Raw genomic sequence first — 12551 nt, 5'->3', positions numbered from 1 at the left:
CGCGCCATATTGGGCAAAATATCAGACCGAGACGATCAAGAGCGCAGCGCCTCGAAAAGGCTGGCTGGGATAAACATGTACAAAGAGCGAGAAGACTTGGGGGGGCATAGCAACAGGCGTTACACGGGTCACTTTAATATGCCCGGGGCTGGGCGCTGTATATTCGGCAATGGGAGGCAAAGAAAGGCAGGGTCATGGGGGTCCTAATAATCATCCATTTATTTGTTTCGTCTCAGCTATCCTCGTCGCCCTCATCATGTACACCACGCACCACATACCACACACCGCAACACCATGCCATTTGATCTGCCGTTCTGTAGTTCCATGTTTGCTCCTAAACTACCCCCCAGAGACTCCGGGACTTTCGCCCGTAATCGTTTATAAGCGCAGAGCCTGTGCACTCGCGCATTCGAGCATCGCGGCCGTGACAAGTCTTATTCTACTCCCACACGTTTGAAAACAGATCCTCGCTCCCAGCCCCCTTAGCGCCGGTCGTCGGCGCCGCAGTGCTGCTCGTCCACCCGCCAAACTCCTCGTCCGCCGCCACCTTGGGCTGCGTCACCAGCCCGCCAGACGCCCCCGGCACGATCGACGTGTTCGCAAACGAGCTCATGGCGCTGCTGGCACCGCCGCCGCCACTGCTGCTGCCCCACGCCCCGAAGTCGTTGGACGGCTGCGGCGCCGGCGCTGGGATGCTCGCCGCGGGCTTGCTGGCCGGCGCCGGGTCGGCCCACGCGTTGCCTCCCCACACGTCTGCCCCCGAGAATCCGCCGCTGTTGCCCATTGTAGCGAGCGGGCTGGTCGTCGTCGCAGGCGCCGGGGGAGACTTGGGCTGGGTGAGGTTGAAGACGGAGTTGGAGGTGCTGGAGACTGCGGGAGCGGGGGCTGGGGCCGGCGCGGCCGCCGGAGCGGGAGAGGAGAAGTCGAAAAGGTCGTTCATGGCAGAGGATGCCGGGGCTGCTGGCTTGGGCTGGGCCGCTGGCGAGGAAAAGTCCCCGAAGCCCCCGAAGCCGCCAAACCCGCTGTTAGACGGTGTCGGCTTGCTGGGAGCGGGTGCTGCTGCGGGCTTGGAGTCGAAGAAGCCTCCACCACTGAGACCGGAGAATGCAGAGGACTGCTGGGGCTGAGGTGTCGATCTGTTGCTTGACACCGGATTCAAGTTTGAAAAGGCCGAGTTTTGAGGGCTCTTGGGGCTGGAGATGTTCGAGAAGCTCAGGTTGCTGAAGGCATCGTTCAATCCACCTCCAGCCGGCTGTCCTGCCGGCTGGCTCATTTGCGGCGGTGCCGTGGGCGATGCCAAGCTGCCGAAGGAGCCAGAGTGGGTGTGACCATGAGATGGCTGCTGTGGCCTTGGTGCCGTGGCGTAAAGTGATAGGATGGACTGCTTTAGGTCTGGCCTCGACTGGCCACCCACTCCACCGGAGCCAGTGGTGCTGGCAGGTCGAGGGGGCGGGGACGGTTGAGAGCCTAGGAAATCCAAGCCAAGCAGCGAGTTGTTTGCGCTCGTCGACTTTGGCGGCGCGGGCTCGGCCTTCGGTGGCACTTTGGAAGCCACTGGGCCGGCAGTGCTTGCGCGAGGGATGGGGTCGTCACCGCCGATTAGGTCGACTTGTGGAGCTGGAGCTGGTCGGGCAGAACCCGATGGTTGGCCGGGATGTGTCTTCAGGGACTGCTTCCTCTCGATGGTCTGCTTTTCCTTGACAATGCTGAGTGGCACATCGTCATCGGCGTCCGTTCCCAGTGTAGATGGATCAGGCATTGGCCCATCCATCACCCATCTCTTGAGTTCATATTTGGTTCGGATAAAGTTCTCGATCTTGGCCTCGGAGGGCACGTGGCCGGGTGCCAGCTTCGCCTCCCAATACTTGTTCGCTCGTGCATTGCCCCAGTTAAGGACACTTTGTAGTTGTTCGTCGGTCCAGGAATCGAGGTCGACAGACTTGACCTTGCTGATGTGGACTCCCATGCTACGGTGAATGCCTGAGCACCGGATGCAGATGAAGACGCCCAAATTCCAACTTGCCCATCGAGGATCTGTGCACGAACGGTGTTAGCAAGATTAAAGAATTTTGGAGTATCATGTTGATCGGTGTTGAGGTCGACATACGTTTGTTCCTCTTGCAGTCAGAACACATCTTATTAGGCTCCAACTTCAGCAGCGACTTGATGGTCGCTTGGTTCTTTGCCGCCCGCTCGGCGGCGGGGTTCGGTGGTCGCCTTGACATCTTCTTTATTGTGCAACGGTGGACTCCACAGGTTCCAAATATGCCAGAAGTGTCGAGGATTGAAGAAGAAACTGGTCTCGGCGGGAAGAAGTTTGTCGACGTTGGCTATTGAAGTCGACTTTGGGAGTGATGTTAGAATAAAGGGAGTGTTGGAGGAGCTGAGATGTGCGTGTGTGTGTGTCTGTACAGATTACAGGTACCAGAGCAGGGTCAGGTCCCAATGCGCTTACGGTAACAAATGGGGGCAGGCATCAGGCCTGGCTGGAGCACGAGCTCGCAGGGTTCTTAGTGCTTGGGTAACCGACCGAGTCCCGCCTTGTTTGGCTTATGGGGCCTTGGGCGCTGACGATTGATAACAAAATGCCCCAGGTACTTGGGTACTGAGGTACCCAGGCGCCGGGTAACGGAGCGGCTGCGGTAGGTCTTCTACGTTTCATTGAAACCGTTCCAGATCTGTGACGTACCTCCAACGACATTCCAATTCAGTGGAGGGGCGATACCCGGGCGCAGCGGTCGTCGATATCATCCATTTGACTACCGAACGCACCATCACCTAAGCCTCAAAGTATTTGTAAGTGGAGGGGCAAATCACTGCGCTGCTTCTCTCTGCCCCCAGTTGTCACAAGTGTGCAATTTGAATTCCATTAAACATAAATCTCACCAACCACCAACAACAGACTCGCAGAACTCAACCTGCTCTTCATCTCTTCTCCATGCGCTTCCAGTTTTCAAGTGTGCTGCGGACTCTGTACACCCTCTCAAATTTCACTCGAATCCGAGCTTCACAGCAAACACCACTGCTGAACTCAGTACCTCACCGAACCACTTCTCTCAGATCAATGCCAATCCCTCTGATCGGCGGTTTCTTCAGCTCCAAGGCCAGCGACTCCAGCAAGATGTCATACCCCGTCCAGAAGTCCGACGACGAGTGGCGCGCAGTGTTGAACAAAGGTAAGAACTCCAGACATCTTGAACATATCCGCCCCTGCACAATCTTTATCTCACACTCACACCAGAGCAATTCCGCATCCTCCGCGAGAAGGGCACCGAGCCGCCCGGGTCCGGCAAGTTTGACAAGCACTACCCGTCGGAGGGCGTGTACACATGCGCCGGGTGCGACGCGCCGCTGTACAAGGCATCGCACAAGTTCAGCAGCGGCTGCGGCTGGCCCGCCTACTTCGACAGCATCCCCGGCGCCGTCAAGCGCTTCGAGGACACCAGCATGTTCATGAAGCGAATCGAGATCACGTGCGCCAACTGCGGCGGCCACCTCGGCCATGTCTTCCAGGGCGAGGGTTTCCCCAACCCGACGGATGAGCGCCACTGCGTCAACAGTGTGAGCTTGAAGTTCAGTCCCGAGGATGCGCCGGTGCAGAAGGCTGCTGGTGGCGAGGAGAAGAAGGAGTAGAGTGTGTTCAGAGTCTGAGTTGGTTTTATGTTAGCAGGCGAGGCTGGTTGGTAGCGTTGTTTGAAAATCTAAGTCTGGTTCTTATCGTATTATTATGCACCTAATTATCGAGTACTGATGATGACGACGACAAGATTTTCCCCGAGTCCAAACGTCAAGTTGGCTCAAGCCCTCTTCATCACCAAGAAGACAAGGAATCTAGCACTGTAGCCAAAAAAACGGGTCTGAGATCGGTCGCCAGCTGCACACTAGACTACGCAGTCCAAAGGAGGCTTACTTTGATCCCTTCCTTCAAGATCTAAGAACGTGGGGAATGGTGAGGACCGTCACCTTGTGGGGATCTGGATGTATTCTATCAGAGATGTCAACTGGTCTGTTTCAAGATATAATTCGCTTGGTCTTCACCTGGCTGTTAATCATTTTTGTCCCTAGGGCCGGGCCTCGCGAGAAGTTTTGAACTTGTCCGATGGCTAGACCCTTCCCGGAGTTTACATCTGGGGTCATTAGCAACGCTGTCTTAGTATATTTCGAACGACAAGTGTATCAGCAGGTTCCATTCCTCACCTTGTCCCTGTGTTACGCCCGTATTCGGCTGCGTAGCCATCGAGTCAGCAGCTCCCGGATTCGTAGGCCAGCGAGTAACTGCCTGTCTTCTTCTTGCTTCATCTCGTGCGCTTCGTTCCACCGCCCCATTAGTCTTGCGCTTTCCCCGTTCCAAAGGTGAGTATGACGGCGGTGGCCGTGGAGGTGGAGTTGGTGACCGCGGTCTGTAACGATCTCTAGTTGAGTCCAAGGATGATGAGGAGCGTGATGAGCTTCCAGTAGAATACCCTCGATTTCTACGGCTCCGGCCGCGGTGGTCATAGCCCTACCAATATGTGGTCAGAAGCGCAAGCAGAAAGTTTTGAACCACATCGACCTCACCTCGTGCGAATTTGGCCCCCAGCTCAACCCGCTCGCCCCAGCGTGTCTCTTGAGCCATCTCAGATCCCGCGCAAGCTCGGCGTTCAGCTTCCTGACCTCTTTGCCGTGCTCAGAGATTCGCTTCCTTGCCCTGTTCATGAAAGCTTCCCCTCGACCCCTGCGGCCCCCTTTCCTGACAGCATGTTCCTCCATCCACCGATGCACGTACTTGCGAGTCCGGACCACGATCTTGAGGCCCGCCCAGCCACAAACCGCTCCGACTACTACGTGGACAAAAGCGATCAGGATGGCGAGCCTGGTGACGGCGGCGCTGGGGCAGGTGAACTCGGAAGTCGTGGGGCCGGATCCTAAGCAGCCGCACCGTATTGCGAGGCTCATGGGCCCGAAGCTGGCGACGCTCGCTAGGAGGATTCCGGGGAGGAACATGCCGACGAAGATACCGATTATTACGAGGAACGCGGAGTGTTGCCAGAAGGGGCGGGTGTAGTCATCGATGGAGACGCTGTGGGCTGCCTCCTCGATCATGCTCGCGAAGGCTGGATCTAGGAAATCGAATGGTGGAGGGGCGGTTGAGGTTGGAGGGTTGATCGTAGGGGTGTTGTCTGTTTGAGCAGCGGTCGGTGATGTATACATCCTCTGTGAGGAAGACGGAGTAGCTAAAGAGTGCGACATCTCGAACTTGCAGAAGCTGAGCTCCTGCGTATGACCTCTTTCAGGTGATGTTTTGTTGTTCTTTGAATGAGGAATTTGCAAAAGAAAATAGGATGGACACAGGAAATGGAGACGAAGGGCAACTAGTTGTGATATATTCATGTCTTGGAAACGGGGTCTGTGTCGGGCCGTGACAAGCACCCAATGCCTTTTCAGTGATTCAACTGTTGTAAGTGATGTTCACATATTTCCGTAAATCAGAAGCCATCAATACTGTGTTGGAAACAGGAATTTGTATACATTTAATCCTGAAGAAAAGTACGCCTTCGTTCAGATACAGCCGCTAACATGATCTCTCGCCTTCTGACACCTGGTAGAGGCATTGTTTTGTTCAGCATTATAGTAGCTGCTTAAAACTATAATTGGCTCACCTCCAGTACCATCACCTTCGTACGATTACCTTGCAACAGATGAGCAACATCATGGCAAAGTCCCTTAGGAAGATATATTTTACATCGCGTAGAACATACCACGTTCAACTGCGGTTCCCTTTCTGTGCATGGCAAGCATCTGGCGAATCTTGGGAATACCTGCGGGCTGTGAACCACTTATGGCAAAGTGATCTTCTCCCGCTGAGGCGGTGTCACCCCTCGACTTTCTTATCACAAGCCATATTCACAGGCTTCTTCAAAAACTCCTCCAGAAGGGCCGACACAGGTGGTACTACCCACGCCTTCGTGTTCAGGGACCCAGTGACCAGCATACTGGACGGAAGCACTTTGTCTGATATCAAAGTCCAAGCACATGTCGAAGTCCATGGAGGCTTCAAAACCCATGTTCTGGAATGAGTGCCCCATGGCAATGAGTTCTCCTTCATGTGCCAGGCTTAAGTCACCCCAGTCACCCCACGTATTGTTATCGTTGACTGAGACGGCCGATTCGTCATGAGCGAGCGGCTGTGTTGAGTCATGAACATCCAAGTTCCAGGAGGCTTCGGATGGGGTCAGCTGATCGAGAACCAATGATGAAGTGAACCCTTTCTCCTCTCCTGGATCTGTCTGTTCTCTTTCATATGTCCAGTTGGCTGGATTTGACCAAACTCCTGAATCTTTGTCCTCTTCTGAATCTGTGTCGTCCCCTGAATCTGTCTCCCCTCGTGGATCTTTCTCCTCCCCTGAATATTCAGAATCCTCCTCTGGGCCTAGCTTGTAGCCATACTCACGCCAATCCCTTGGTGGCTGCGACAGGTAAGGGTTTCTGGTGTCTGATCTATCAGCATCCTTTGTGTGCTGGCGTATCAAATCTGCGACCGCAAGGTGACCCTCCTCCTCCGCTAAAAGGATGGCTCCATCGTATCCAGTCTCACCCCGGCGGTAACTGAGTGCGTTGTAACTTAAAAGCAGCTTGACCATGTCTATGCGACCAAATTGAGCCGCGAATTCCAGAGCGTTACCAGCTGACTGAGCCCAATCATCCTCATCAGGCACTCGTTGGCCCTGCGGCGCGTTGACGTCGGCCATGGGGTGGCGGGACAGTAACAACTTTGCAATAGCTATATCTCCCCATCTTGCCGTCTCTTGCAGCGCTGTCATTCCCCACGTGCGTGCTGGAGCGGCATTGACATCAGCACCATGATCGAGAAGAATTTGTACCGTCCTCAATTTTAGCTGCTGTTGATCCAATGATGTTGGTTCAGCACCACAAGCGCCTTGAAGGGCTGTTCTTCCAAATTCCCCTCTGGCCGGCGCGTTGACGTCAGCTCCTTCCTGAAGGAGGAGCTCTACGACGTCCGTTCTCAATTTCTCTGCAGCTAGTTGCAAAGCGGTCTTGTGGTGACGTCTATCATAGGCATTTAAATCGACGCCTGCTTCTAACATTTTTCGAACAAGCCCGATTTCACCGTTCATTCCAATCCACGATGCCATTGGAGAACCAGGTCGAAGCTGCGCCCCATTCCGAAGCAAATACTCAAAGATCTTCTTGCCGTCAAATCCAGCGTAACAATCTTCCAAAAGCGATGCAGAACGACATGATGGAGCCGATAGGTCATAGCCCACGCCGACAATGTACTGCACTATTCCCAGCACGCTTTGGCTGTCGAATAAGCAAAATCTAACCATCGTATATCGCAACAAGTGGTACAAATGGGTCCTCCTCGTCGAAAGCCGAAGGGGCGCCCCTTTACTGACCAGGAAGTCGAGCATCTTTGGAAGGTCACCCACTTTTGGATTCCATGAACATATGACGTTGGCAATTAAGCTGATTCGGCGTTGCGCGGCGATTTTTCTCAAAATCACATAGTCTCCCGGGTTCACGTGAACTCCCCGGTTCGCGCTGGGTTTTATATCAGCATCGAGATTGACTCCAGTCTGGACCAGTTCCTCGACTGCGTCAAAATCGTTTCTGGCTGCTGCATCTATGAGAGCGATTTGCAATTCTCTCGTATCCTCAATGCCGCCTCGTGCAATATCGAAAAGGCGTGTGTCAGGCAGTCGAACCAACCATGACAAGACCTTGCCGTTCACAGTTGCCCCATTATCGATGAGATACTGCACAGCCTCCACCTCGTGTTTAGGGCAGTCCCTTCCAACTAATTCTGTGAATCGTTCCAGAAGGCGAGGGAAATCGCACAGCACCTCCTTAATGCTGACACCAAAGTTCACCAGCGCGCGCACTGCTTCCAGGTCTGTGACTCTCTTTCGGCCTTGCAAGTCGCAAATGAGAAATTGCTCAGCCAGAAGCCGCTTCAGAAATCTTTCTAGCCGCTCTTTGCTGACTCGAATAGCCAGACTATCCAAGTGTTCTCCGAGTCTCTGTGTGCCATCCTGCCATGAGAGCAGAACAGCGGCTCTACTCAGGCGGCCAACTCGGGCCTGAGCGGACGCCCATACAAATGCATGAAATAGTGGCCGATGAAAGTAGAATAGATAGTCCATAACGGAGAATCCCAGCTCTTTTGGGTATGCACGGTCCCGTTGATGACGAAATAGATGTGATGACCGCAGCATCATGTACCGTGAAGATTGAAAGACTGGTGTGTTGGCATCTAGATTGGCGCCCGCTTGTACAAATAACTTCAGACCTCTGTGAAAAATATTTCCGCAGCCATGAAAATGCAGAAGAAAGTAATCGAAGTTTGTCGCAAATCCGTGGGGCTGAATCGCTTTGTTGACGTCGCAGTGTTTCAAGAGCAGGTGCGCGCAGCGAAAGTTCTCACATTTCATTGCCTCAACGATCGCGGTTGTGCTCCAACGATAAGTTTTGTCACTTAGCAAAGAGTCCGGACGGCATCCATTATCGAGAAGTGTCTGCATGGAGCAGATCAGGTCCATGGAGGCAGCGAATATTAGGAACTCATGGGCTTTCGCAGAAACGGCCAGCCACCCGTAAGAAGCCCCAAGTACTATCAAAGTTTTGAAGGCTTGCGGCTGTTTATGGCGTCCAGATAGTATGATAAGGGCCTCAAATGCCGCCCTGATGCTGGCTAGGCGGCTGTGTAGGAGGTCTTCAAGGTACTTGCCAGGCACAGCTGCGAAAACCAAATCCAGCTTGGAAAATATGTCGTGGTAAAGGCTTCTCCGGTGAAAGCGGTAATGATCATAATCAAAACCCATGATATTGTTAGAAAGAATGTAAATAACAGTGAAAAGTAGAACATAGTTGTTGTTGAGACTTGTAAATGATGCGAGGGCAGTTGAGCGATGCCCAAACATCGCAGACAGATATTGATGGGTGACATTCCATCTAAGCTCCCTGTAAGCTGCATGATCTGTTGCATCGTGGACGGCTGGCAGATTGGCTGACGGAAAGGTTGAATCCGAGTCTTGCCGGAAGTATTGTAGATATGTTTCGGACGGCCTGGGCGTATTTGCAATATCTTGAAAACCCAATCAGTATCGAGCTTGAGACAGTTTCGTGAGGAAGGGAGCGGATGACGACCTTGGATCATCCTCAGACGAAGGGGAATGTAATACATCATGCATACCGATGGTGTAGTGAATGACAGCCCCTATCGGGAGCCCGGAAAGGCATAGCCTCCAAACTTCCTCTGCCTTAGCTTCCATCAACTCATTGAATCCGGGCCCAGACTGACAAGCTGGCACGAGGGGAATCGCTTCATCGCCTGTGGGGTTGTGTAATGGTCGACAGATGATGGCACGACCACCGGAAGCGGGACGATTTGCCGGTGGATCGATGGTGCTGAGAGATGATTCTCGGATATCGTCACGGGAGACTGCAAGGAAAGGCGGCGAGGTTAGAGTCGGTGTGCGGATTACGATGTCGGGAGGCAATGGGCTGAGAGCCTCTACGAACAAGATTAGTGTCGAAAAGCCCGCCAAACCTTGTCGAGACAGGTTGAACTGACCTTCCGGCTGTGGCAATTGACCTATAGCCTTCGCACTCTTCATGTTCTTCCAAGCCTGGTCCCAAGTGTATTTTCTGCCTCTGACGATAATCTCGGTCTCCTTCTTGGTCCTTTTCAGTTTGAGGTCACCTTTCTGCCGAGCCGGATTCTCGAGCCTTGGAACGACGTGTCGGTAAATCTTCCGCCATTCTTCCGATGTGACATTCTTCCGGATGTCGAGCTTGCCAAGGTTTTCAATCCAGGTTGGGACACTAGATAAATGTGTCAGTGGGCATGTTTCTGAGGCATGGGACGAGAATCACAATTGAGAGAAAAGAAAAAGGAAACAGAATTAAGGGCAGCTTACGCCCTTTCCGGGAAAGCCCCATTCTTTTCCATGATACGCTTCAAATCCTTCACAGAGTGTTTCTTGTACAGCTTCTTGATCCTGTATTCTTCACGACGCCAAATGTCGCCAGGGTCTGATGAAGACATCCGCTTTGAGGCTGGCATTTTTTTCAGGCCAATAGGCTGTTGTTTTCTTTTGCTCGAAAAGGAAACTAAAGATTGATTGCCGCTGGCGGGCACAAATGGGAACTTGGCTTATTAGGAAGGCGACCGACTTGGGCAAGTAGGTGGGATAATGTTTGGTGAAGGCCAGAGTTGCAGTGTCGTTTGGGAGTCAAAAGCCAAACAATGGTGGGCTCGCTCCCTCAATGTGGGCAGGGTCGCTTCGTGGGGAAGACTTGGGTCTGTTACAGGAGGATGATAAGCAGAATCTTGCTGCTCTTGAACGGAATTAGTGTGAGCAAAGACATCAAAAGTGAGGCAGACGGCATTCTCTTTATGCTCAGCTGGATGCACCATCCGCTACGTCGGGCCTGGCTTATGCCCAAGCCAGAAAAGAATGCCCCTCAATCAGCCAAAGTCGACCAGAGTTTGGTTACACAAGTCGCAGGGGTGAGCTGTTCACTTCCAGCGGCAGATTTCGGGCGTGGGGACATGTCGCACAGCATGCTGCCGGAAGCAGGCTGTGTGGGCAGCTAATCAACAGGAAGACGAATGGCATCCTTTCCCACACACCCTGGCCTTTCCCTCGGCTCACCACCACTGACCGGATTGGTTTTGGAAGTCATGCTCGACCAGACTTATGCACGCCAAAGACCCCTCTCGTGCACTGCAGTGGGTCTGCATCATTTGCGAAATGTAGTGGTGTGGCATACAGTACAGTCAAAGTCGACCAAACTTAGGTGACCAGGCGTCGATGCCATTTTCACGCACGATTTCATTGGTTATTTGGTCTGGTTTGTACTAAACCGCTGCCTCGTCCCCTTTCCTTCCTGTGCGGTTGTGCCTCGCGTCTCACGAGGACCCCAACAATCACGTTGTTAGCCTACCAGTAAAGTCCGTTCGTGCGGGTTATCGTGAACGAAAAGTCGACCAAACTTAGATTCCAAGTTCAGCACACATAACCTGGCCACTTCAATCCGTGGCAGCAAGGATGAATAGATAATATTTCTTATAAGCCTAGTTCCAAAAACTGAAGAATGTGCTTCTGAACCTCAAGATTCCACTGCTTCTGTTCTTATATCGTCATTGCGAACCAAATTGGGGCGACGACATCCTATCTTACAAAGTCCCTCTTAACACTTTTCCAAACTTCAATGCAAAGATGGCTTTAACGTCAAGCGCAACACCCTACTTTGCTCTCTTGAGCCTATTGGTGGCCTGTGTTCCTGGGCTCTGTTGGCTTTTGAAAAAGATTTCCCGATCCAGGAACAACAGACGCAGTCAACGACAAGCCTGCGACATCCTGCCAACAATTCTCCAACAATTGCCGCCTACCTTCTCGTTTAAAGAGCATCCTTTTCACCCTTCTAACCAACCATATTACACAGTCAACGATGGGAACCGCCAACTTTCAAACACAACTCGGGGAGCTCCAAATCATTTCAGGCCTGTTTCGGACCCCGGGAGTCACGCTGTCTGGCTCAATAACACGTTCATTGCCTCACATATGCAAGGACGAGTCAGCCTTCGCACAGAGCAGTCCGCGTTCCACAAATCCACGTGGTCTGTCTCTTCACATGAGCGCACATCCTAGGATGTCGTGGAAACCCATCATACATGAATGGAGGCTCCACGAATTCTGCAGTCACAACGATAGGGTATTGTCGGAATCTTGGTTGGAATCTGTTGTAGAGGGTGTTTGGGAGTGTGGAAACGGTACACGCTCCCTCTGGCTGTTGTTTACGGACCATTCGTACCATCCTCTGTTTAGAATCTTCTCTATAAAAAGTCAAAGTAAATACAATTGATTACGCCCCATAGTCCTACAGTTTCAGAATGACTTCGTATAGGAAGTCTGAGCTCTGTCACTTCAATCAGCTTTTAGTATTGTGGAAATAATTGTGAAGGGCACAGCGTTGACTGAAGTGGCTGGGCTAGCGGAAAGCACCAGATGAACAAAACTGCACTGTGCCACAAGTCCCGGACCGTGATAGGATGTGATTTACCAGCCAGGGCCCCCTTACGTTATCGGCACAGTTTGCCTCAACGAGCCCGATTACCCTTCCTCTCGTGAACATATCCCACGGCACACCTAACAGATGAAGCTGTAAGCACGTAGCCTGGCAGTTCTCGCCTCAAGATCCGATCAATTAACTCGATCTTCTCAGACGCACAGAGGCCGCTGCAATGACAGCTTCATCACAAGTCTAGCGTGCGACGCTTTTCATCCGGCCGGAAAGTATCATCAGAGGTATCACTCACTTCGCCGTGGATGTACACAGAGAGAATATTGTTTATGACGTCGATCACGGCATCAGCCATCTGTTCTCCTGTCTAGAGTTTTATAGTCGTCAGCTATGAAGCAACGAAGACATGTAAGGCTGATGGCAATAACGAGAGGAGCTTTTTAGACTACGAGGTTCACGCAAATGCTGGGGGTCGGACTGTGATTTCCTCCTTTTCAAAGAATTTAAATTAGGATGAAATT

The 12551-nt window shown here is 52.5% G+C and overlaps 3 protein-coding genes across 3 annotated transcripts; 1 reads left to right on the top strand and 2 right to left on the bottom strand.

Annotated features, from left to right (window-relative positions):
* Positions 1 to 439: 439 nt before the first annotated feature.
* Positions 440 to 2225, bottom strand: J7T55_014751 (uncharacterized protein; the record flags this gene model as incomplete). The annotated part of the gene is made up of 2 exons (XM_053131724.1): positions 440 to 2034; positions 2108 to 2225. The coding sequence occupies 2 exons, from the start codon at positions 2223 to 2225 to the stop codon at positions 440 to 442; spliced, it is 1713 nt and encodes a 570-aa protein (XP_052990112.1).
* An 839-nt stretch (positions 2226 to 3064) lies between these two features.
* Positions 3065 to 3633, top strand: J7T55_014750 (methionine-r-sulfoxide reductase b2; the record flags this gene model as incomplete). Its single annotated transcript, XM_053131723.1, has 2 exons — positions 3065 to 3176; positions 3242 to 3633. The coding sequence occupies 2 exons, from the start codon at positions 3065 to 3067 to the stop codon at positions 3631 to 3633; spliced, it is 504 nt and encodes a 167-aa protein (XP_052990111.1).
* A 692-nt stretch (positions 3634 to 4325) lies between these two features.
* On the bottom strand, positions 4326 to 10066 carry J7T55_014749 (uncharacterized protein; the record flags this gene model as incomplete). Its single annotated transcript, XM_053131721.1, has 7 exons — positions 4326 to 4400; positions 4558 to 5253; positions 5940 to 9085; positions 9194 to 9217; positions 9302 to 9514; positions 9575 to 9825; positions 9921 to 10066. The coding sequence occupies 7 exons, from the start codon at positions 10064 to 10066 to the stop codon at positions 4326 to 4328; spliced, it is 4551 nt and encodes a 1516-aa protein (XP_052990110.1).
* Positions 10067 to 12551: the final 2485 nt, after the last annotated feature.

Source organism: Diaporthe amygdali (assembly GCF_026229845.1).
Source record: "Diaporthe amygdali strain CAA958 chromosome Unknown NODE_28_length_639089_cov_64_968398, whole genome shotgun sequence".
Lineage (NCBI taxonomy): Eukaryota > Fungi > Ascomycota > Sordariomycetes > Diaporthales > Diaporthaceae > Diaporthe > Diaporthe amygdali.
The sequence above is the reverse complement of the archived record's forward strand: the minus strand, read 5'-3'. Positions and strand labels throughout refer to the sequence as shown.